At 44.8% G+C, this 25,663-nt stretch overlaps 2 protein-coding genes across 2 annotated transcripts in view; one reads left to right on the forward strand and one right to left on the reverse strand.

The window, feature by feature from the left end:
- The window catches only part of LOC140208029 (uncharacterized), a 97,178-nt gene extending 72,553 nt beyond the window's left edge, over positions 1 to 24,625 (reverse strand). The window contains 2 exon segments of the mRNA XM_072276559.1: positions 15,180 to 16,520; positions 24,274 to 24,625. Coding sequence (XP_072132660.1) covers positions 15,180 to 16,198 — 1,019 coding nt within the window. The 5' untranslated portion in view covers positions 16,199 to 16,520; positions 24,274 to 24,625.
- Positions 1 to 25,663, forward strand: part of LOC140208031 (uncharacterized) — a 150,501-nt gene that overhangs the window by 18,542 nt on the left and 106,296 nt on the right. The window lies entirely within an intron of this gene.

Here is a 25,663-nt window from a genome sequence, read left to right on the forward strand (position 1 = left end):
CTTCCTAGTGGTTGTCCCTTGTAGAGTTATAATTTCTATCTTTATCTCTCTCTATTCTGTTTAGATGTTACTATTTGGGGAGTTAGGTTCTGTTCTGAGGCCTAGTTGTTAGGCTCTATTTCCAAAATAAGACATACTTTTCCTATTTAATGGTCACCTGTCTTAATTTTGTTTCTGGGTGGGTGACTGAAGGGAATCATCCTCTTCTTCCCTACTCTGGTTTTCTCAATAATTTTCTTAATTATTGGGTGTAGTTTTGGCCCTCCAGTGGGTATATTTTATTTTGCTGGCCGAGCTTTTTAGGCCTCGTTTGGGCCATTTGGGAAATACGTCTGTAGTCTTTCAATCCATATCCTCTCTGCTCTTTTTCTTCGGAGCTTTGACCAGTTTATGTGAGTTTCCAGGCCCAGGATTGCCAAGGAGTACATTCCGTGCTTCAGGAAGTGCCTACTAACTGGTCTGTTTTGGTTTCCTGTTGTGATATTACGGAGGTGCCCTGTGAGTCTGGTTCTCAAGCTGTTGCCTGTCTCCCCTATGTGTATAATATGGCATTGTTTACACTGGATTGCATATACTGCATTCTTTTGTTCACAAGTTATCCTCTGCTCTATTGCAGCCCACTTTCCTGTAGCTCTGTTGTGTATGCTTTTTGAAATTCGCAGGTATGTGCATACTCTGCAGTTTCCCACCTCACAGTTTGGTGCTGCTCGTAATTTGGTTCTGACTAGTATGTCTTTCAAGTTTCTACCCCTTTTGAAGGCTGAAACTATAGTGTATTTTCCCAGTGGGACAATAATGAATAACTAACGAATCCCCTATCGCCCCTTTGACTTTCCTCTGCCAGGAAATCCCCCTCAACAGTTTCTAAAGTGGTCTACCTGTTGTTGAGTCCTGACGAAGGGTCTCGGCCTGAAACGTCGACTGCACCTCTTCCTAGAGATGCTGCCTGGCCTTTTGCGTTCACCAGCAACTTTGATGTGTGTTGCTTGAATTTCCAGTATCTGCAGAATTCCTGTTGTCTACCTGTTGTTGTGTGGGATAGCAACAAGAGTACTCTGCGATGGCTATTTAACCTCATTCCTCTTCCTCTCACCCAGTTTCCTGTGTCCTGCACCTTGGGTGTAACTCACCTCTCTTCATGTCATATCCATCACCCCCTCCAACTCCTGGATAATCTGGAATTCATCCATTTCAAGTTCCAACTCCTTGAGTGCAGGGTTACAAGCTGCAGCTGGATGCACATCTTGTAGGTGAGGGCGTCAGGGACACTGGAGGTCTCCCCACCTTCCCACCAATGTCCCCTCTAATTTGTAATGACTAGTGTGCACATAAATCTTGTACTGTACATCCTTTTACAGAGTGACAAAATGTGCACTGTGAATTTTATGTAGAGAGGTATTCATTTTAATTGCTAGCAAACACTGTCAATAAGAACTTTGATCTCCTCTGGGTTTGATCAAGTTCATCTGCACTCTCACACAACCTCTGTAGCAGGCCTGTAATGGATAATGGAGGATTTTCTCGCCAGAGCTTTTTCCACACCATCCATATGTGATTTACTTGCCAAATGACACTTAAAAAAGTCAGATTTCCAAGTGACACTTAAAAAAGTCAGATTTCCAAATATCACTCCACTTCTGCTCACTTGCAAATTCTCCAGCAACTTTTGCATCACCACATTACACACGGGTAAGACCAGTTTCTATATTGTATATAAATATTTCCCCTGAACCCTCCCCCAGGTGATTGACGGTGGTGAAGTCAGTGATGGCAATGCCAATGAATATGAAGGGAAGGGCAGTAGTCTGTCTCATTGGAATCCGGCACATTTGTGATGTGAAAGCTACTTGTTGCCCAGGACAAAGGTGTTTGATATCATTATGTACCCAGAGAGAATGGGTCAAAACATGTTCCCACGGGTAGAAAGGTCCAAAACAAGAGGAGGTAGAACAAGCAACACACACAAAATGCTGGAGGAACTCAGCAGGCCAGGCAGCATCTATGGAAAAAAGTACTAATGCTGAGTTCCTCCAGCATTTTGTGTGTGTTGCTTGGATTTCCAGCATCTGCAGATTTTCTCTTGTTTGCAATTGTGGTGATATGATGTGTAAGAACATGATTGGGGAGAGTTCTGAGCTTGTGCAGGAATGATAGAATGATCGTGAACGTGGCTTTGTAAAAGCGTGGTGCTTGTGAAATAAAAGTTCTATTTCTTTCAGAATATGGTTCTTTATTAATAACCCAGGATACGTACTGTATTAATATAAAGAACACAACATGGTCTCAGAAACAAGAGGAATTCTGCAGATGCTGGAAATTCAAGCAACACACATAAAAGTTGCTGGTGAACGCAGCAGGCCAGGCAGCATCTCTAGGAAGAGGTGCAGTCGACATTTCAGGCCGAGACCCTTCGTCAGGACTAACTGAAGGAAGAGTGAGTAAGGAATTTGAAAGTTGGAGGGGGAGATCCAAAATGATAGGAGAAGACAGGAGGGGGAGGGATAGAGCCAAGAGCTGGACAGGTGATAGGTGATATGAGAGGATCATGGGACAGGAGGTCCGGGAAGAAAGACGGGGGGGGGGGGGAAGGACCCAGAGGATGGGCAAGAGGTATATTCAGAGGGACAGAGGGAGAAAAAGGAGAGTGAGAGAAAGAATGTGTGCATAAAAATAAGTAACAGATGGGGTATGAGGGGGAGGTGGGGCATCCCTTACTCTTCCTTCAGTTAGTCCTGACGAAGGGTCTCGGCCTGAAACGTCGACTGCACCTCTTCCTAGAGATGCTGCCTGGCCTGCTGCGTTCACCAGCAATTTTTATATTATGGTGTCAGAAGTCGCTCTTGAAGAATAATACATTTCCTAACATGGGAGAATCGAAGATAAAAAAAGAGTTTGGACTGTTTTGGTGTTTGCTAACAGTTTTACAAATGGAAGGTTGCAGCCCCCACCAACACTTCAATTGTCTGGGAACGTAGCTAACAACTGGAGAAGATTTAAACAATGTTTTGAACTGTTTTTATCGGCGATCGAAGCGGATAAAAAACAGGAAAAAACAAAAGCTGCCCTTCTACTCCATGTAATAGGCGATGATGCAACTGATGTATATAATCATTTTATTTTTGAAAATGGAGACAATTTAAAGTTAAATTGAAGCATTTTGTATACTGAAGCGTAATGTGACGTATGAGCGGTATAAACTTTTTACATGTAAACATATTGATCAATATGTTCCTGAGTTGAGGCACTGGGGTAAAACATGTGAGTTTGGAGAACTGACAGACTCTCTCATTAAAGACAGAATTGTTTGTGGCATTCTGGATAATGGTCTGAGAGAAAGACTGTTAAGAGAACAAGACATAGACTAGGAAAAAGCCTTGGTGCTCTGCAAAGCTTCCGAAACCGTGATGTCACATGCTAAAGAACTTTTCATTGAGAGCTCCAGCATAGACGCAGTGAGGAACCGTGAACAAATTAGAAAAAATAATAAAAGGACAACAAAACCGACAGAGAGCAAGATGTCATATGAGAGAAAAAAGCTATGTGCTCGCTGTGGGCAGCGGCATAGGCCAAAACAGTGTCCAGCATCCGGGAAAATGTGCAACAGCTGCAGTAAGAGTAATCATTTTTCACACTGTTGCAGAAGTAGAAAGAAATTAAAACAAGTAAATGCAGTGCTTGAAAATGAACTTCAGTTTTATATAGATGTGCTTTGTGAAAACAATCAAAGTAAAAATGACTGGACTATTCCATTGCAAGTGAACCAAAACAATATTCTGTTTAAACTTGATACTGGAGCATAAGTAAATGTTCTTGCAGAATCTGAGTTTAATGCATGAAAGCCAAGACCAAAGTTACATAAGACAAATATAAAAGTGACTGGGTATTCAAGTGCCACAAAAGTATCACACAAAAATATTGTGCACACGCTTCATTTATGGTGGTGCCAAAGAATGTACAGTCAATACTGGGGTTTATTTGCCAGTGAGAGACTGAATTTGGTGAAAAGAGAATTAGTCGTGGACAGTGGCACAGAGTCAGAATACAGTGACTTGATGAAAGAGTATGAGGACTTGTTCAAAGGGCTTATTTGTCTTCCAGGAGAGCACACAATTAAAATTGACAACACAGAGCCACCCATAGTACATCCATGTAGAAGGGTACCTTTTGCATTACATCATCAACTGAAACAGAGGTTGACAGAATGGAACGGCTCGGAGTCATAACAAATATTGATGAACTGACTAAAAGGGTCAATTTGCTTGTCATGGTTGATAAGAAAAATAGAAAACTGAGGATTTGCTTAGACCAGAGAGACTTGAATTGGACCTTTGAAAGAGAGCATTTCAAATTGCCTACTCGTGAAGAAATTATGTCACAGCTTGCTAATGCAAAGTACTTTAGTAAATTAGATGCATCCTCTGGATTCTGGCAACTTAAACGAGATGAACCGAGTTCAAAGTTGTGTACCTTTAACACTCCTTTTGCCAGATACCATTTTCTTCGGCTTCCATTTGGAATAGCATCAGCTCCTGAAATGTACCATAAAACCATTCACATGTTATATGAGCACATTGAGGGTGTAGTTTAGTTGGCCATTTGGTTACTAATTTATTCAATCCAGCACAATATTTTGGCCTGTCCCTGTGCTGTACTGTCTATGTTCTGTAATATTGTGCAGTCTGCAATGTGTCAATGTGATTTTCAGTTCAGTGTCTTGTTTTAACATACCAACCTCCAGAACGTCTTTCAGCATTGTGTCCAACTTTGCCAACCCATTCCTCATTTCCACAAAGGATTCCCACATCACTCCCTGGGACTGGGAGCCTTTCCCCATCACCAGACAGAGGAAGAGCGGGGAACCCTCTGTCGGGGTTCCCTTCTCTGTGAGTTCTGTGATTTCCTATGAACAGTGAACGTGTTGAATGACAGACTGAGTGAAAGAGAATGGAGATGACAATATCTGCTCAGTGATGGGATGTCCCAGTGACTTTGAGCACAGGAACAGTCACTGGGCAGCCTCTTCACCCACACTGTAAATTTCCAGGCTCAGTCATTAGCAGCAAAGCACTGACTGGAAATTGCAAATTACAATATTATTGAAGTCACAGAGCCCAGCAGCACTGAAACAGGCCCTTCGGCCCATCTAGTCAATGCTGACCTGTTTCTGTTTTCACTGCCCAGTTCCAACTACCTGCACCATAGCCTCCATACACCTCCCATCCATGTCGTCACCCTAATTTCTCTTTAGTGTCTAAATAGAACCCACATCCACAACTTCTGCTGGCATTCTCACCTAACTCTCATTCCACACTCTCACCAAACTCTGAGTGAAGAATTCCCCTTCAGATTCCCCTCAAATATTTCAGCTTTCACCCTGAACTTATGTCCAAAGTGGGGGTAAGAGGGAAGATGGGGTGGAGATGGAAGGCAGTAAGGAAGGGGAGAGGCTGATTGGGGACAAGGAAACGGAGGGCAGTGTTTATACGTGCTGTTTTTCGAAAACATAGTAGTTTGAACTTACTTGCTGCAAACTTACTATCCATTGTACATTCTCAATCAAATTACTGATTACAGATGGCAAGTAACACGAAGAGCAGAGTGAGCTGCTTTAATGACTATCATCCAGTGGCTCTCACACCTCTGGTGATGAGATGTTGAAGGGTTGGTCATGGTGAGAATGAACTCCTCCCTCACCACGATAGGTCTATGGCAGATGTGATCACAATGGCTCTCCACACGGCCTTAGATCACCTGGACAATACAAACACCAAACGAGTTCTGCTAAACAACTGATAATTGTACCTTCACCAACTGCTCACATGAGACTTCTGTCTCTACCCGTGACACAGGAAATCACATTACTGTCACTCTCCTGATACCGTGTGTGACCAGCTCACCTCCGGGTCTCCTCCCTCACAGAAAAATACGATTACGATTCAGATCCTTCTTCAGGACTGAGAAGGAACGGGGGAAATATCTGAATAAAAACGGAGCGGTGAGGAAAAGGCTCGCTCGAAGGTGATAGTTGAAGCCAGGTCGGTGGGAAACCTCAAGAGCAGGAGGGGAAAAATATCTAATAGCAGAGGAGATTAGAGAATAGGAGAAAGGGATGGAGGGGTGGACCCAGGGAGAAGTGAAAAGCAGGTCAGAGGTATGAAAGGTCAGAGGAAGTAAATTGTGAATTGCTGCCTCAGCTGGAAAGACTGTTTGGACAAGGGAGAGAGTTCAGCCTTGCCGCCCTTTCACTGTGACACTCCCGAACTCCGCATCAAATTCATACACACGAATCTGGGTGAACTTTAATGACCAATAAATATAATTCCTCTCTTTGATCAGCTGTCTGAGTGATTCACTGACTCTGAGAGGAAGGGGTGTCTATGGTCCACATTGTCAGGGTGTTGAGTTTACCAGGAGACAAAGACTGCAGGGACGGGAGGTTTTCTGGTCACTAATACACTGTGTGTGGACCCCGCTGGCAATTCTGGTGTTGTGACCCGAATCGAGACAAACACCACGCTGCCCACTCCACCAACAACACGGCACAGCCGGACACATAACAGGGGACTTTACATCTCACAACACTGGATTCAGTGATGAAACCCGTGATTAATGTTGTTTCCCACTGAAATCATAAGAAACGTCCATTAAAGTGTTTTTAAATACAAGCGCCCCCCACAGGTGACGTCACACCCCCCAAGTGACTGACGTCACACATGGGTCCCCCACACCGGGATCTGCTCCCACGTCTGTGGTGTCTTACGTCACCAACGCGCTGGAGAGCTCGAGCTTGGTCGGTTTAACGGCAGGGCTACTAATCACGTGACCAGCCTCTTCCCCCTCCCCCACCGCTGTCAACAGAGGATTCTGAAGCCGCGCTATTCCCATTGGTGCGAAGCGATGTCAATCACTGGTTACACCCAGTCGCGGAGGCGGACCGCCAAAGAGGGCGTTACCCCCGCTGACCCCGTCGCCCGCAGCTCCGAAATCCTTAAAGCAAATCCCAAAGTAAATGTCCGCTTTCTGATTTATTTCCATTTCCCTCCGAGGGAAGTTGGGGCGTTTGTGAAGCGTCTCCTGCGGCCGGAGTCTGATGTATCGCTGAGAGGTAGGAGGAGACCGCTCGGCCCGTCGGTTTGATGCCGGTTCCCCGGGGAGGGAGAGGATGAAGACGGTGAGAGAGGGGGCGGACAGGATGTTTGTCCCGGTGGGGACAGGAGGGGCTCATCTGTGGAAATGTCTGAGCCCACGGTGGTGGCGATTCACCACATTGGGGGCAAACACCGGCAGACTGTTGTCCTGCAAGCGGGGCCAATGGTCCGGGCAAAGTGGGGATGGGAGTGGTGTTGGGGGCCCGGGTCTTATTGAATGACAGGACGGTGTAGAGGGGCTGAGTGGCCTTATCCTGTTCCTGGTGTCTGTGTGTTCAAATACAAGGAATAACCAGACCCTTCCCGGGCCTGCAGGATGTCCCAGTCGGTGTTGTTGGGACCGGTGCTCGGAGCCCAGTTGTTCCCAGACTGTGTCAACTATTTGGCTGAGAGACCATATCCAACATTTCCAAATCTGATACTGACACGAAATGTGTGTTCATAGAAACATAGAAAACCTACAGCACAATTCAGACCCTTCAGCCCACAAAGCTGTGTCGAACGTGTCCTTACCTTAAAATTACCTAGAGTTACCCATAGCCCTCTATCTCTCTAAGCTCCATGTACCTGTCTAAAAGTCTCTTAAAAGACCCTATCGTATCCGCCTCCTCCACCATTGCTGGCAGCCCATTCCACACACTCACCACTCTCTGAGTAAAAAACTTTCCCCTGACAATCTCCTCTGTCCCTACTCCCCAGCACCTTAAACCTGTGTCCTCTTGTGATAGCAATTTCAGCCCTCGGAAAAGCCTCTGACAATCCACGCGATCAATGCTTCTCATCATCTTGTACACCTCTATCAGGTCACCTCTCATCCTCCAGCTTGAACTCCATCTGTCACTTCACAGCCAAGTTTTGCATCCTATCAAAGTCCCGCTGTAACCTCTCCTCCGTCACTCCAAGGAGAAAAGGCCAAGTTCACTCAACCTATTCTCATAAAGCATACTCCCCAATCCAGGCAACATCTTTGTAAATCTCCTCTGCACCCTTTCTATGGTTTCCACATCCTTCCTGTTGTCAGGCAACCAGAACTGAGCACAGTACTCCAAGTGGGGTCTGACTGGGGTCCTATATAGCTGCAACATTACCTCTCGGCTCCTAAATTCAATTCTGCGATTGATGAAGGCCAATGCACCATATGCCCTTTTAACCACAGAGTTAACGTGTGTAGCAGCTTTGAGTGTCCTATAGACTCGGACCCCAAGGTCGCTCTGATCCTCGACACTGCCAAGAGTCTTGCCATTAATACTATATTCTGCTATCATATTTGACCTACCAAAATGAGCCACTTCACACTTATCTGGGGTTAACTCCATCTGCCACTTCTCAGCCCGGTTTTGCATCCTATCAATGTCCAGATGTAACCTCTGACAGCCCTCCACACTATTCACAACACCCCCAACCTTTTTTGTCATAAGCAAATTTACTAACTTCCTCATCCAGGTCATTTATAAGAAGAGTAGGGGTCCCAGAACAGATCCCTGAGGCACACCACTGGTCACCGACCTCCATGCAGAATATGACCCATCTACAACCACTCTTTGCCTTCTGTGGGAAAGCCAGTTCTGGATCCACAAAACAATGTCGCCTTGGATCGCATGCCTCCTTACTTTCTCAGTGAGCCTTTCATGGGGTACCTTGTTAAAGATCATCTGAAAACCCAGGCAAACAACATCCACTGGCTCTGCTTTATCTATCCTACCTGCTATTTCCTCAAAGAATTCCAAGTGATTTGTCAGACATAATTTCCTCTAAAGGATTCCTGCTGACCTTGGCCTACTTCATAAGGCGTCCCCAATTACAGTACCCAAAAAACTCACCCTTAATACACACAAACACCTTCCTGACCATTGTGGTCAGCCGAACTGTCCTATAATTTTCTTTCTTCTGCCTCCCGCTCATTTGTACTTATTAGTCCACCAGAACCATTCCAAAATCTGGTGATTGGTGATACATCATTACTCATTACTTTAAGAGAAAACTAAGGGGGAAATTATTTGTTCAGAGATGGGGAGAGTGTGCAATGAGCTGCCAGAGCAAGTGGCAGGGATGATTTCAACCTTTAAGAGAAGTTTGCTTTGGTCCATGGATGAGAAGGATGTGGAGGGCTATGGTCCAGGTGGAAGTTGTTGGAACTCGGCAGATTAATGTTTTGGCATGAACTAGATTGGCCGAATGGCATTTTCCTGTATTGTGGTGTTCTCTGACTCTAATGCCTTCACAATCTCTTCAGCTACCTCTTTCTGAACCCTGAGGTGTTCACGTTCTGGTCCAGGAGTCTTATCTACTTTCAGGCCTTTCAGCTTCCAAAGTGTGTTCTTTCCTTGATAAAAAGCATGTATCCTCACTTCTGCCCCAGATACTCCTGAATGGCTGGCATTTATGTAATAAATTTAATGACACAATTGTAGTGTGTGACTTCAATCTGCAGGACACTTGAGAAAGTCAGATTTGTGTCAGATCGCAAGAGAGGGAATGTATTGAATTCCTACGAAAGGGCTTTTTAGAGCTGCTGATGGTTGAGCCTACTCGGGGAACTACAATCTTTGACTGGGTGTCGTGTAATAACCCAGATCATATTAGGGAGGTTAATGTAAAGGAACCATTAGAAGGCAGGGACAATAATATGATTCAATTCCTACTGCAATTTGTGAGGGAGGAGCATAGGTCACATGCGTAGTGTCACAATGGAACAAAGGGAATTACACAGGCATGAGAGAGGTGATTCTCCAGGTGGATTGGAGAAGGATACTGGTGGGGATGACGCCAGAGCAGAAATGGCTGACGTTTCTGAGAATAGTTCATAATGTACAGGACAGATATGTCCCAACGAAGTAGCTCTCAAACAGCGGGGCTAGGCTACCGTGGCTGACAAAGGAAGTTAAGGACTGTATAAAAGTGAAGGAAAGTGCATATAAGGTAGCAAAAGTGAGTAGGAAGTTAGATAATTGGGTAGCTTTTAAAATCCAAAACAGGCAATGAAAAATAGATAAGAATGCTAAAGGTAAAATAAGAGGGCAAACTAGACAATAATATAAACTAGTTATAAAAATGTGAAAGGGAGGCGACAGTTGACATTGGACCGCTGGAAAATGATGCTCATGAGATAGAAATGGGGACGAGATGGTAGATGAACTTGATAGGGACTTTGCATCGTCTTCTCTGTGGAAGACACTAGCAGTGTGCCAGTGATCCGTGAGTGTCAGGGAGCAGGAGTGAGTGCCATTGCTATTACAAAGGAAAATGTGCTAGACAAACTCAGGTTCTTAACATGGATAAGTCACCTGGACCAGATGGACTACATCTCAGAGTCCTGACAGAGGTTGCTGAGGAGAGAACAGATGCATTGGTCATGACCTGTCATGAATCGCTTGATTCTGGCATGGTCCCAGAGGTCAGGAAGATTGCAAATGTCAATCCACTCTTTGAGAAGGGAGAAAGGCAAAAGAAAGCAATGTATAGTCCTGTTAGCCTAACGTCAGTGGCTGGGGAAGGGTTGGAGTCTATTATAACAAATGAGGTTTTAGGGTACTAGGAGACTTATGATGAAATAAGTCAAAGCCAGCATAGCTTCTGTACAGGGAAATATTGCCTGGTCAGTCAGGGCAGTACAGGATATGCCGAGGAGGCAGATGCATGGGGTTGAGTAAGAACTGGGATCAGCCATGATAGAACGGTGGAGCAGACTTGATGGGGCTGAATGGCCTAATTCTGCTCCTATGACTTATGGTCTGATACTGCTGGTGTCTTACACAGTGAAGATTGACACAAAATACTTATTACATTCGGCCGCTATTTCTTTGCTTTATTAATAACTCGCCAGCATCACCTTCCAGCAGTACAATATCCATACTTGCCTCTCTTTTACTCTTTATATATCTGAAAAAGACATTTTTATACTTGATATTATTGGCTCACTTATCTTAATTTTTCATCTTGTCTCTCCTGTGCGTCTTTTTTTGTTGTCTCCTGTTGGTTATGTAAAAGTTTCCAATCCTCTAACTTCCCAATATTTTCTTGCTATATTATATGACCCCACTTTTGCTTTTATTATCAAAAACAGGAGAAAATCTGTGGATGCTGGAAATCCAACCAACACATACACAAAATGCAGGAGGAACCTAGGAGGCCAGACAGCATATATGGGAAATAGTAAACAGATGATGTTTCGGGCCGAGACCCTTTATCAGGACTGGGGGAAAAAAAAAGATGAGATGTCAGAGAAAGAAGTGTGGGGGTGAGAGGGGTGGAAGAAGTTGGAGGAGATAGGTGAAACTGGGAGAGGGGGAGTAGTGAAGGGAAAAACTTTCTAGGATATCATTTCCTTAACAATTCTCGAAAGATCATAGCCAATGACTCTACATCTCTTCAGCCACCTCTTTCAGATCTCTGGGGTGTACACCATCTGGTCCAGGTGACCTACTTATCTTCAGACCATCTCTGTTTCCCAAGAACCTTCTCCTGAGTAACGTAACTTTACACATTCTGACAACTGACATCTGGGACTTTCATATTCCTGCCAGTGTCTTCGACAGATAAGAGTGATGTACAATACTTATTCAGTTCCATTACCATCACCTTGCACCCCCACCCCATTACTGCCTCTCCAGCATCATTTTTCAGTGGTCCGATATCCACTTCCACCTCTCTTGTACACTATATGTACCTGAAGAAAAATTTGGTATCCTTTTTAATACTACTGGCTAGCTCACCTATGTGTTCCATCTTCCCCTTCTTATTTATTTTAGTTGCATTCTGTTGGTTTTTAAAAGCTTCCCAATCCTCTAACTTCCTGGTAATTTTTTGTTCTGTGCCCTCTCTTTGGTTTTTATGTTGTCTTTGGTTTCTCTTATCAGCCATTGCTGCTCTGTTTTCATCCCTGCCCATGTTCTTTTCAAATTAATTTTGACCAGATTTTCTCTCATGCCTCTCTAGTCCTTTTTTGTTTCGACATCTGACTTTAGCTTCTCCTTCTCCAATGTCAGGGTGAATTTGTTCATATTATGATCACTTGCCCCTGAGGGTTCTTTGAACTTAAGTGACCCAATTAATTCCGCTTCATTACAACACACAATCCAGAATAGCTGATCACCAAGTGGTCTCAACCACCAGCTACTCTAAAGAGCATCTTGTAGACATTCTAGGAATTCCTCGTCTTGACACCAACACCATCCTAATTTTCCTAATCACCTGCATGACAATCCCCCATGACTATTGTAACATTGCCCTTTTGGCACGCACTTTCTATCTCCCATTGTAATTTGTGGACCACATACTCACTACTGTTTGGAGGTCTCTCTACAATTCCCATCAGGGATTTTTTTTTACATTTGCTGTTCCTTAATTCTACCCACAGGTTCTAGACCTTCCAACCCTCTGCCAGCTCGTTCTAATGATTTTATTTACTATTTTACCAACAGATCCACACAACCCCACTACCAGCTTGTTCTTTCAAAAAACATATGTATCCGGGAAACAAGAGGACCTGCAGATGCCAGAAATCTAGAGAACTACACACAAAGTGCTGGAGGAGCTCAGCATGTCAGGCAGCATCTATGGATGGGAATCAACATTTCAGGCCAAGACCCTTCATCGGGACTCTTGATACCCACATACCTGGAATATCAACAAGCAAAGAAAATAGAAAGTAGTGTGAAATAGGGAAAACCTTTGACAAAATTTAGTTCAAGGCTTAAAAAAACCTGCCAAACAGAGCTCAATGGTTAGCAAATACAACAAAGGCAATAAACACTTCCATCAAAACCGACATTGACTTTTTTAAAAATATCTTGCTGCCACTTCAATCCGTAAAATTTACAAAGATAAGTAAGAACTTTAGAAAAGACTATTTACGCTCAAACCCACTTAGATTAACAGTACCTTGGACAGAAGGAGGAAGAGAATTAACACACATGAAAAAGAAATCACACAACAGTCAGAAAAAACCTCAGTATATATTTTCATCAAAAAATAACAGGATTCAGTGCTCCATGTGTGTATATGCAATTGTGATAAGAGATACAGACGAAAAAACTTAAATGAGAGGCCAACTCAGAAAAATGAATCACCACTGTCAAAGAAAACATTAACCAGTGGAATGAGTATGACCCTCCATGGGAGACATCCCAATGATCTGAGCAGATGAGATGGTGACAAGGAAGCTTCGAGAACCTGACTGAGAGTTGGAGACCTCTTCCCAGAAACAGAGGGGTTCCTTGCAGAAATACAGGACAAGCTGGTTAACAAACAGAAAAAAAAAATGAAAATACAAACAAACAAGGCAGAAAGTACAGAAAATGCCAAGAGAAACCAGACACAATCCAACACATTCCAGGATCCTGCAGCAGTTCAACTCAATCTGATCATTTACAAAGGTACAGTCAAGTGGTAAATATCATTCACCAAAATCTTGCTCTAAAATACAAACTCATGAATGCCCTCCATCACTTCATAAAGGCACCATAAATTCAAGCCTGATCCCGTTTCAGGATCAAAATCTGACAAATTCTGTGATAATCAATACATTATTTCAGATAGGACAATCCATAATAACCATCTGGATATAATATTACAGGATAAACAAGCAGGAACAACTCCCTCAATAGATAAAACCATTTCCAACACACACATCCTCGACCAGTGGAGCACCTCACCACAGGTATTGTTTGTGTCATCGGTCAGAGAAACAAAAGATTTTCTCTGTCAATCAGCTTCCAAATGTTGTTACTCTGCCATTCGTTGCCATGTCCTGCTGCTGATTCCCTTCTCCTCATCATACGTTCTTACCCCAACCATCGTCCAGAGCCCCAAACTCTGCCCTGTGCAGACCCGCCTCTGGTTTCTGACCCTGTTTCATTGAACATCCAACTGATGGTTTCCCATTCTGCTTTCAGTCTTTAGAGGACAGTGGTGTTTTCTAACAACCTTTGAGAAGCAGGGAAAATGACCCATAATGTGGAAATGTACAGTGAATAAGGAGGTTAACTACCAATGTCATTCTTCCTTAGCCCAGAGATTAGAGGGGTGAAGAACATCTCAAACAGAACTGCAGTCAGCTCGACTTCTTCAGACTGCAGAGAATTCAAGGGAAACCTCTTCACCCACAGAGTGGTGACTGTTTGGAACCCATCACCACAGGCAGAGCAAGAGAGGAACAACAAGGGAGGATTTAAATTGACCGTCATGGAACTGAATCACTGGCAGGGTCCAGCCGGCCTGAGTTGACTCTCTACTGTACAGTAGTTGTGTTATAAATTCACTGAGTACCGGAGACAGAATTTAAAATAGAACTGATTTATTTGTCACAGATCCAGAATATTAAACTCCAGTCCCATTAAAGGTGAATATGCAGCAGAAGAAACTCCTCCCATGCCCAGTGACCAGGGTGCAGAACTGGGTGTGGTGACCAGCAGCAATAATTGCAGAGTTCAGCACCGACAGTCACTCTCGAAATTGCAATCAGCAACTGTGATGGACAAATATCCAGCATGCAGCTTATTGAAACTTTTTCCCCCAGTGTGAACCCGGTATTGTATCACAAGGTTACATTACTGAGTTAATCGCTTACCACATTCACAGCAGGTGAACGGCCTCTCCCCAGTGTGAACTAAATGATTCACATTTAGTGGAGATGGCTGAGAGAATCTCTTCCCAATGTCTGAGCAGGTGATCGGCCTCTACCCAATGTGAACTCGCTGGTGTCTCAGCTGATGAGATGACTGAGCGAATCCCTCCCCACATTCTGACCAGGTGAACGGCCTCTCCCCTGTGTGAACTGACTGGTGTGCCAATAGGGAGGATAATCGAGTGAATCCCTTTCCACAGTCTGAGCAGGTGAATGGCTTCTCCCCAGTGTGAACTCGCTAGTGTCTCTGTAGGTGAGATGATAAAGTGAATCCTTTCCCACAGTCTGGGCAGGTGAATGGCCTAACCCCAATGTGAACTTGCTGGTGTCTATGAAGGTTGGATGATCGATGGAATCCCCTCCCACAGACTGAGCAGGGGAATGGTCTCTACCCAGTGTGAACTGACCGGTGTCTCAGTAGATGTGATGATCGTGTGAATGCTTTCCCACATTCACAGCAGGTGAACGGCCTCTCCCCAGTGTGAACTTGCTGGTGTGTCACTAGATTGGATGATCGATGGAATCCCTTCCCACATTCACGGCAGGTGAATGGCCTCTCCCCAGTGTGAACTCGCTGGTGTACCTTCAGATGAGATGACGAAGTGAATCCTTTCCCACATTCATGGCAGGTGAACGGCCTCTCCCCAGTGTGAACTCGCTGATGTACCTTCAGTTTAGATGAGCAAGTGAATCCTTTCCCACATTCTGAGCAGGTGAATGGCCTCTCCCCAGAGTGATCTGACTGGTGTTCCAATAGGGAGGATGACCGAGTGAATCCCTTTCCACAGTCTGAGCAGGTGAATGGCTTCTCCCCAGTGTGAACTTGCTGGTGTCTCTGTAGGGTGGATGATTGATGGAATCCTTTCCCACAGTCTGAGCAGGTGAACGGTCTCTCCCCAGTGTGAACTCGCTGGTGCATCTGTAGGTTGGATGACCGAGTGAATCTCTTCCCACAGTCTGAGCAGGTGAACGGCTTCTCCCCAGTGTGAACTCGCTGGTGACTCTGTAGGTGGGCTGACTGAGTGAATCCCTTCCCACAGTCTGAGCAGGTGAACGGCTTCTCCCCAGTGTGAACTCGCTGGTGACTCTGTAGGTGGGATGACTGAGTGAATGTCTTCCCACAGACTGAGCAGGTGAACGGCCTCTGCCCAGTGTGAACTGACCGGTGTCTCTGTAGGGTGGAAGAGTGAAGGAAACTCTTCCCACAGTTTGAGCAGGTGAAATCCCTCTCTGCAGTGTGAACTGCCTGATGTATCAGTAGGTGAGACGCCTGAGTGAATCCCTTCCCGCACTGTGAGCAGGTGAATGGCCTCTCTCCAGTGTGAACTCTTTGATGTACCTTCAGTTTAGATGAAAAAGTGAATCCCTTCCCACAGTCCGAGCAGGTGAATGGTCGCTCCCCGGTGTGCACTCGCTGGTGAGCCATTAGATTAGATGACCGAGTGAATCCTTCCCCACAAACTCAGCAGATAACCAGCTTCTACCCAGTGTTAACTGACTGGTGTGTCTACAAGTGAGAAGACCGACTGAATCCCTTCTCACACACAGAACAGGTAAATGGCCTTGTCCAAGTGTCAACTTACTGATGTACCTTCAGTTGAGATGACTGTCTGAATCCATTCCCACTGTCTGAGCAGGAAGGATGTTCGAGTGAATCCCTTGCTCCACTTCTTAAATATCTGGACAGACAGCAAAACTGGCGTGTTGTGTTCGAGATTCCCATAGACAAATTCCTTGTCATTTTTAACCTGTAAAAAAGATTTACAAAGTCCATCAATGGGTGTAGGACAACATTTCAGATGAGATCACTTTAGTCACCAAGGTGTGATCTGACATCACACTGTTACAGTGAGGGTCAACCCAAGTTGGAGCGAGAAATCATCTTCTAACTGGGCACAGTGCTGGTATCTGGAATGACAATCAAACTCTCTGATGCTCTTCCTGTCTCTAAAGAATGGGGCATTTCTGCCATCTCCAATCTGTGACCTGGCTCAGTTTGACTCTTCCACTAGTATTATTCCCTGTTCCCACTGAGCTGCATGGGTGCCTGGCCCCACAGTAACAGAAACACTCTCACACAAATAGCCTTTGTTAACGTGCAGCTGGGATTTTCTTTTATCTACTGTTAACTTAAAGTGCCACAGTTTTAACGCCATGTAAATATCTCCTACTCAGATGTACGGTTGGTCTGCACGGCTGTTAAAAGGAATTAGAGTGAATGTTAGTATTACTTAAGGTTCTTGTCTCAGTCATAGAAAAGAACAACACAGAAACAGACCCTTTGACCCATCTAGTCTGTGCTGAACTATTTAAACTTTCTACTCCCATATCCCTACCATCCAGGTACTTGTACAAACCTCTGAAATGTTGAAATTGAGCTCGCATGCATCACTTGTGCTTTCTGCTCATTCCACACCTGGATGACCATCTGTGTGAAAAAGTTTCCCCTCATGTTCCCCTTAACTTTTCACCTTTCACCCTTAACCCATGGCCTGTGGATGTAGTCCCACCCCATCTCAGTGGTAAAAGCCAGCTTGCATTTACCCTATCTATACCCCTCATAATTTTGTTACACCTCCATCAAATCTCCCTTTATTCCTTGGAATGTTCTAAAGTCCTGACCTGTTCAATCTCCCCTTATAACCGAAGTCCTCCAGACCTGGCAACATCCTTGTGAATTTTCTCTGAACTCTTTCAACCTCTTTTATATCTTTCCTGCAGGTTGGTGACCAAAACTGCACTCCAAATTAGATCTCACCAATGTCTTGTACAACGTTAACAAAACATCCATCTCCTGTACTCAGTACTTTGGTTTATGAAGGCCAATGCGCCAAAATTTTTTTCTTTTTTCCATCCCTATCTACCTGTGACACCATTTTCAGTGAATTATAGAGCTGTATTCCCAGATCCCTTTCTTCAACAACACTCCTCAGTGCCCATCCATTCACTCTGTAAGACCTAGGTCCTATCAAAAACCTCACACTTGTCTGCATTAAATTCCACTTTCCATTTCTCAACCCATATTTCCAGCTGGTCCAGATCACACTGCAAGCCATGATAGCCTTCCTCACTGTCCACTACACCCCCAACCTTGGTGTCATCCACAAATTTGCTGATCCAGTTAACCACACTATCATCCAGATTACTGATATAGATGACAAGCAACAACAGATCCAGCACCGATCCCTGTGGCACACCACTAGTCACAGGCTTCCAGTCAGAGAGGCAACCATCTTCTACCACAGTCTGGCTTCTCCCAAAGCCAATGTCTCATCAAATTTACTATCTCATCTTGAATGCTGAGTGACTAAACCTTCTTGACCAACCTCCCATATAAGACTTCATTAAGTGCCTTGCTAAAGTCTATGTAGACAACGTCCACTGCCTTGCCCTCATCCACTTTCCTGATAACTTCCTCGAGAAACTCTATAAGATTGGTTAGCCATGACCTACCATGCACAAAGCCACACTGTCTATTCTTAATCGGTCCACATTGATCCAAATACTTATATATCTGCTTCCTGCACATATGTTCCAATAACCTTCCCACTACTGATGTCAAGCTCACCAATGTATAATTTCCTAGTTTATTTTTAGAGCTTTTCTTGAACAGCAGAACAACATTGGCTGTCCTCCAATCCTCCAGTACCTCACCTGACACTGAGGGTTATTTAAATATCTGTGTTTAGGTCCTGACAATTTCTGCACGTGTCTTCCACAGAGTCCCAGGGAACAACTTGCCAGGCCCTGGGGATTTATCCACGCTAATTTGCCTTGAGACAGCAAACACCTCCACCTCTATAATCTGTACAGGGTCCATGAAGATGATACCGTTTTGCCTCACTTCTATAGACTCTGTGTCCATCTCCTGAGCAAATACGGATGCAAAAACACTATTTAAAATCTCTCCTATCTATTTTGACTCCTCATATAGATTACCATTCTGATCTTCCAGTGTGGGCATGTTTCTGTGTCAGAGTGGATTTCTTTTTGGGTAGATGATTTGTTAACACTTAAATGACTTTGGCCACCAGACTTCTATTTTAACTGTTTGACAAAGGACTGTGGATTGAGTCCACCACGATGGGCTTCCTAAAAGGTGTAAATACCAGATGCTTCTGGTGCCTGATGCTGTAGTTTTGAAGACAGTCTTATCTATACATTATAAATATTAATTGTCTTCTATGTTAGCGCGTAAAATGCCAAATAAATGTATTGTGGATTGAACTAAAGGCTGTGGACACCAACACAGACATGTTGGCGTCAGAAGGAAAGGATGAAATCGAAGGTGTGATGTTTGTATGTAACTTCAAAAGGAAGTATTGTCTGTAACTTTTTAAGTAGCAATTGCCTTTGTGTTTAGCATATAAATATCGAGCCCACATTTTAGCTAGCAGACCTTTCTGCGGAAAGCGTCTCCGTCCGTAAGATGCCTGCTGTACCATGTTGTGTCGAATAAAGAAGCTGCTTTGTATCACCAGTGACTCTGTCTCTCCAGTGATTTCATCCACTCTCCAACATTTGGTGTCAGGAGTGGGATACCTTCGTGACCCGTCGTGTGGCCAGTGTTCCTAGCAGTCTAAGTTGGTGAGTATTTTTCTAAAATAACACTCACACTTGGATCTGTTCAGTCGGTGGACACACGGGAACATGAGGTATCACGAACGTGGAGAAATGACTGGTAGATATTAAAGTAGTGTGTGCGTGTGCATGTGTGTTTATGTAAGTGAGGAATCTTTGCATGTTAACTTGGTGAGAGTTGAACCACCAGTTGCGAAAGGTGGTAACCAACGGTACGGTTCGAGACGTCAGCGTGGGGGTGTGTATACTCGTTCGGGGAGCTGCATTTTAGTGTATGCGTGTGCAAGTGTGATGCAAGGGAATACAGCAGGCATCAAGAGTTCGGGTACTCAAAAGTGGCAGATTGTGGAATATGTACTCTGCAGTTTTATATTTTGCGTAGTGTGGAAATTAGTATGGAGATATCTCAGGGAGAGGTTTTACCCAGATAAGTCTACCAGAATGGCACCTATTGAAGTCAGGCAACGTCAGGCTGAGAACCCTGATGATCCGAGCCAGCCCTTGACCTTGATTACAACTATTCATAAGCCCTTCACCCCTGGGGAGAAACAGAGCATTTTGTCCGAGTTGCCCTCACTTAAAGTCGCCTGTGGGAATTCAGAATTCTGGCGCAAACTCGAGGAAATGGTTGAAATTCACCAGATGCACCCTAAAGATATACTGTGTTAGTGAAAGTCAAGTGCCTGAGGAATATGTGGGACAGTATGGCCCAGGGGGTGCGGGATGGTACATGGGCAACTACAGGGAGCGGCAGTAATGAAGAAAGATATCGCTCCTTTAAAGAGGAAGTGAGGCAGCGCCTGGGGGGAGGCAAGAGCAGCTGGGGAATGATAATGGCAGTGATTCAAAAGGCTGACGAGACAGCCATGGATTACGCAGAACGTAAATACCGAGTGTACGAAGAGTATTCAGGGTTGGATAACCCAGGGAGGGACGACCCAGTCTTCCTAAAAATGCTGAAGGAAGGGCTGAGTTCAGCCCACCAAGAAGTTTTAGATTTAGGTATAATGGTAGGGTCCAACTACTCTGAGATAGTTTCGTGAGCCAGTGAGATTGACCAAAGAAAAGGCAAGATAAATCGTAAAGTGGGTATAGTGGATGCAGCTGCTGTGATATCCCGGAGGGTTTGCTTTGCTTGCCAGCAGCCAGGGCACTTTGTAAAGGACTGCCGGACCAGGTACAAGGCAGTGAAGGAGCTGATATGCTACAGCTGTGGCCTATCGGGACATTGCTGGAGACAGTGTCTAAAAGGGAGGGGGAAAACCCAGGCGAAGGAGACAGCAGACACCCAGTCACTCACCCCACCAGTCTGACTGTTGGTCAGATCAAGGAGTTAGTGACAGCGCCTCTTAAGGCAGAGAAGGATGTGGCAGCAGGCTTCACGGCCAGTGCTGGTGACTCACGGATGTACATAACGGCATTGTTAGGGGGACGGCAATGCAATATGTTAGTGGACACAGGGGCATCTGTATCGATAACAGACTTGCCCTTACCAACGACCAGACAGGCCAGTTATATCAGGGGTGTAGGAGGGAAAACAGTAAAAGCAGAAAGAAGCGAGATGCAAATACTAGAAATCGGGGGAGTACAGCTTCCAGTGTATTTTTGGGTATGTCCAAATAATGAGGGCACGATCCTTGGAACAGACATCCTCAGGGAAGCAGGAGCTGTTATAGATTCAGGAAAAGGAGAAATCCACTCTAACATTCTGTACTGACCTTCTCCATGTCTCTATGACAGAGAAGCTGGGCAAATTTGATTGTCAGGGGAAACTGGTAGGAATGACAACAGAGCGGCAATGGCTGGAGTTTCTGGCAGCAATTCGGGAGCTGAGTGATAGATACATCCCAAAGAACTGGAGGCATTTTAAAGACAGGAGAGCACAACCATGGCTGAAATGAGAAGACAAAGCCAACGAGAGGCAAATAATAGAAAAAAAAACATTGGGGAGCTTTTAGAAACCAACAGAAGGTAACTAAAGAAAGTCAGATGATCTCAGGGTGTGGAATTATGATATTGTAGTAATTAATGAGTCTTCTTAGCACCCAACAGTCTGAGGCATTTAGGGGAACAAAATATCTGGAGTCTCAAAATCACTTGAAAACCAAGGTTCCCTGCACCAGTTCCCTTTCAACTTTTATTTTGGAAGGCACATACAAACTCTACACCCTCAAAATTCACCTCTGAAGAACTCCCGCTACCAAGTACACCTTTCAAAAAGATACCTTTCTCCAATTTAGAATCTCAAGAGGGGTCCAGACCTCTCTGTTTCCATATTTACTTGGAATCTCATTGCATTATGATCACCAGGTACAAAGTGTTCCCCTACACTAATTTCTGTCACTAGCTCTGGACCATTTGCTAATAGCTTATTGCACACTTCTACATCGGGAATTTTACCGACTGACTAAGGTCACATTTGACAAACTCTACCCCTGCTAGTCCTTTTACAGTATGGGAGCCCCAGTCAATATATGAAAAGTTAAAATCACTTACTGTATCAACCTTTGTTTCTTGGCATAGTCTGCGATCTCTCTACAAATTTGTTCCTCTCAATCCCTCAGACTGTTGGGTGCAACTAAGTCCCAGTAATGGCTACAACATCATAATTCCCTGTCCTGAGCTCATCTAGCTCTCCTACGATGCTTCTTGCATTGTGATATACACAGCTCAGCACATTCATCGCACCATGCTCAACCATTTGATTGCTGACTCTATCTGAGGTCTGAACAACAGCTGACTGGTGTCAAGAAAACAAACTCTCCCTCATTGTCACAAAAAACAAAGGAGTTGATTGTGGACGACAGGAGGAATGGAGACAGGCTAACCCCTATTGACATCAATGGATCTGGGGTTGAGAGGGTGAACAGCTTTAAGTTCCTCGGCATAAACGTCACCGAGGAACTCATGTGGTCTGTACATACTGGCCATGTGGTGAAAAAGGCAGAATAGTGCCTCTTTCACCTCAGATGATTGAAGTTTAGTGTGGGCCCCCAAATCCTAAGAACATTCTACAGGGGCACAATTGAGAGCATCCTGACTGACCGGATCACTGCCTGGTATGGGACCTTTACTTCCTTCAATCACAAGACTCTGCAGAGAGTGGTGCGGACAGCCCAGCGCATCTGTAGATGTGAACTTCCAACTATTCAGGACATTTACAGAGACAGGTGTGTAAAAAGGGCCCAAATGATATTGGGGACCCAATTCACCACAAACACAAACTGCTCCTGCTGCTACCATCCAGGAAACTGTACCACAGCAAAAGGACCAACAGGCTCCAGGACAGCTTTGTTCAGCAGGACATCAGACTGATTAATTCATGCTGACACAATTATATTTCTATGTTATATTGACTGTCCTATGTACAAACTATTTATTATAAATTACTATAACTTGCACATTTAGCTGGAGAGGTAACATAAAGATTTCTACTCCTCATGTATATGAAGGATCTAAGTAATGAAGTCAATTCAATTCCATTCACCCTCTCCACTATCTGTTCTAGCATTCTCCCTCCCACCTCCCCCCTGCAACTTTAGTTTAACCAACACCCCCGACCCCCCACACTCGCACAAGCCAGCCTTACCACTAGAATATTAGACCTCTGCTAGTTTTAATTCCCGAACTAACAAATCCCTTGTCACCGCTTTGACTTTCTTCTGCCAGGTAATTTCCCCCTCCCCCCCAAAAGTATCTAAAGTGGTCCACCTGTTGTTGTGTGGGATGGCCACAAGAGTACTCTGTGATGGCTATTTAAACTCATTCCACTTCCTGACGCTCACCCAGTTTCCTATGTCCTGTACCTTGGGTGAAACCCACCTCTCTTCATGTCATAGCTATAACCACCTCCCCCCCACAAACTCCCGGATGATCCAGAATTCATCCATTTCCAGCTCCAACTCCTTAGAGTGAAGGGTTACAAGCTGCAGCTGGATGCACATCTTGTAGGTGAAGGCATCAGGGACACTGGAGGTCTCCCCATCTTCCCACCAATGTCCCCTCTAAATTGTAATGACAAGTGTGTGCAAAAATATCTTGTGCTGTCCAATTTTTACCCAGTGGCAACAAAATGTGCACACTGAATTTTATATAGAGAGGTATTCATTTTAACAGCTAGCAAATCACTGTTAATAAAAAGTTTGATCTCCTCTGGGTTCGATTCAGTTCATCCGCACTCTCACACAACCTATGTAGCAGGCCTGCAGCGGGTAATGAAGGATTTTCTCGCCAGAGCTTTTGTACACTGTCCATACGTGATTTGCTTGTTAAATGATGCTTTAAAAACTCAGATATCCAAATATCACTCCACTTCTTCCCACTTGCAAATTCTCCAGCAATTTTTGCATCGCCACAATACACACAGGTAACACCAGTTTCTGTATCGTACATAAATATTTCCCCTGAACCCTCCCCCAGGTGACTGACGGTGGTGAACTCATTGATGGCAATGCCAATGAATATGAAGGGAAGGGCAGTAGTCTGTCTCATTGGAGTCTGGCACATTTGTGATGTGAAAGCTACTTGTTGCCCAGGGCAAAGGTGTTTGGTATCATTATGTACCCAGAAAGAATGGGTCAAAACATGTTCTCACGGACAGACAACAGGAAATCTGCAGATGCTGGAAATTCAAGCAACGCACATCAAAATTGCTGGTGAACGCAGCAGGCCAGGCAGCATCTCTAGGAAGTGGTGCAGTCGACATTTCGGGGGTCTCGGCCCGAAACGTCGACTGTACCTGTTCCTAGAGCTGCTGCCTGGCCTGCTGCGTTCACCAGCAACTTTGATGTGTGTTGCATGGCGGTGTAAAACGTGGTTTTGTTGCTGTCAAATAAAAGTTCAATTCTGCCAGAATATGTTTGTTATTAGTAACCCACGGTACGTATAAAGAACACAACACCCCTGACATCTCCTTCGTACCTGCTTCCAAGCACCTTAAAACTGTGCCCTCTCTGCAGATTTCCTCTCGTTTGTGACTGGAGGCAGAACAAAGGTGATTTTCTCAACAGCTGATGTAAAAGATTTTGTTCCCTTTCTCCGAGTTCCCAGTCCTTGCATTTAGATAGCTGGAGCTCAGCTCTGTCTGAGAGATCCATCAGTTCCCATTCCCTCATCAGCCGGAAGCTCCCCGGGGTCCGTGTACGGATCGTGGGGCTGAGAGAGAGGGACGAGAGCACGACTGTCCCGGGATTGCTGGGCACAGTGTCCGTATCTCAAAGCAATTACCCCTCAGTCGGTAGTGAAAACAGTCGCACGGAGAAACACTCACCGGCAGCGACATCCGAGGCCTTTTGTGTACTGCGCATGCGTGATATTCGGGACCCGCCGCAACCCTGACGCCTGCGCATTTGATCGGTGCTTCAGAGACGGCGAAAACTGCAGCGCAGAGCTTTCTGGGTAATCATGGTGCCATTAAAAGTTTCTGCAAGCACAGGTTCCATGTCCATACCTCAGTTTTTTTTTGTGTAGAAAACTCAGCAGCTCTTTTAACGCAGAAAGCAGCTCCCATAAAACAATACACTTACACTTTCCGCGTGTTTAATGCCAAAGTAGAACGTTCTTACAAATGCAGATAAGAAACACAAGAGATTCTGCTGTTGCAGGAGATGTGGACACAAACACATAAAATGCTGGAGGAACCCTGCAGTTCAGGCAGCAACGAAGCAGAGGAGTACACAGCCAATGCATGTTGAAGGGGCTTGGCCTAAACGTTGTTTATTTGTTCCTCTCCACATTTGCGGCCTGATCTGTTGATTTCCTCCAGTATTTTGCAGAAATTCACCACCTTTTCTTTCAATCAAACAAACAGTTTCAAAATGTTTCTGGTCTTTCATTTGTAGCCACATCCTGCTGGTCTGATTCCTCTTCTTCCTCTTCCTTGTAAACTCTCGGCCCCATCTCTTTCTGGAGCCCCAAAGCCCTGACTCAGGCTGGTTTCGGACTGTGCACCATCGAAGATTCACTCCCTAGTCTGCTGTCAGACTTTCGAGGCGCATTGCAACAACCCAACTGTCATAGACACAGTCCTTTGAAATGAGTGAAAATGACAGAACATGTTGAAAAGAGCGGGGAAGAAGGAGTTTAACCAACTTCATCCAGAGCTCTGAAGGACATCAAACCACAGTGAGCTCATCGTCTTATTCAGCCCAGAGAGAAGCATGAAGGAAATCCATGCAGGTGTATAGGATGATGAGAGACATTAGCTGTGTGGATAGACAGAGGCTTTTTTTCCGGGGGCTGAAATGGCTAACATGAGGGAGGAATAGGTTTAAGCTGCTTGGAAGTAGGTACAGAGGAGATGTCAGAGCTA

Source organism: Mobula birostris, chromosome 13 (genome assembly GCF_030028105.1).
Source record: "Mobula birostris isolate sMobBir1 chromosome 13, sMobBir1.hap1, whole genome shotgun sequence".
NCBI lineage: Eukaryota > Metazoa > Chordata > Chondrichthyes > Myliobatiformes > Myliobatidae > Mobula > Mobula birostris.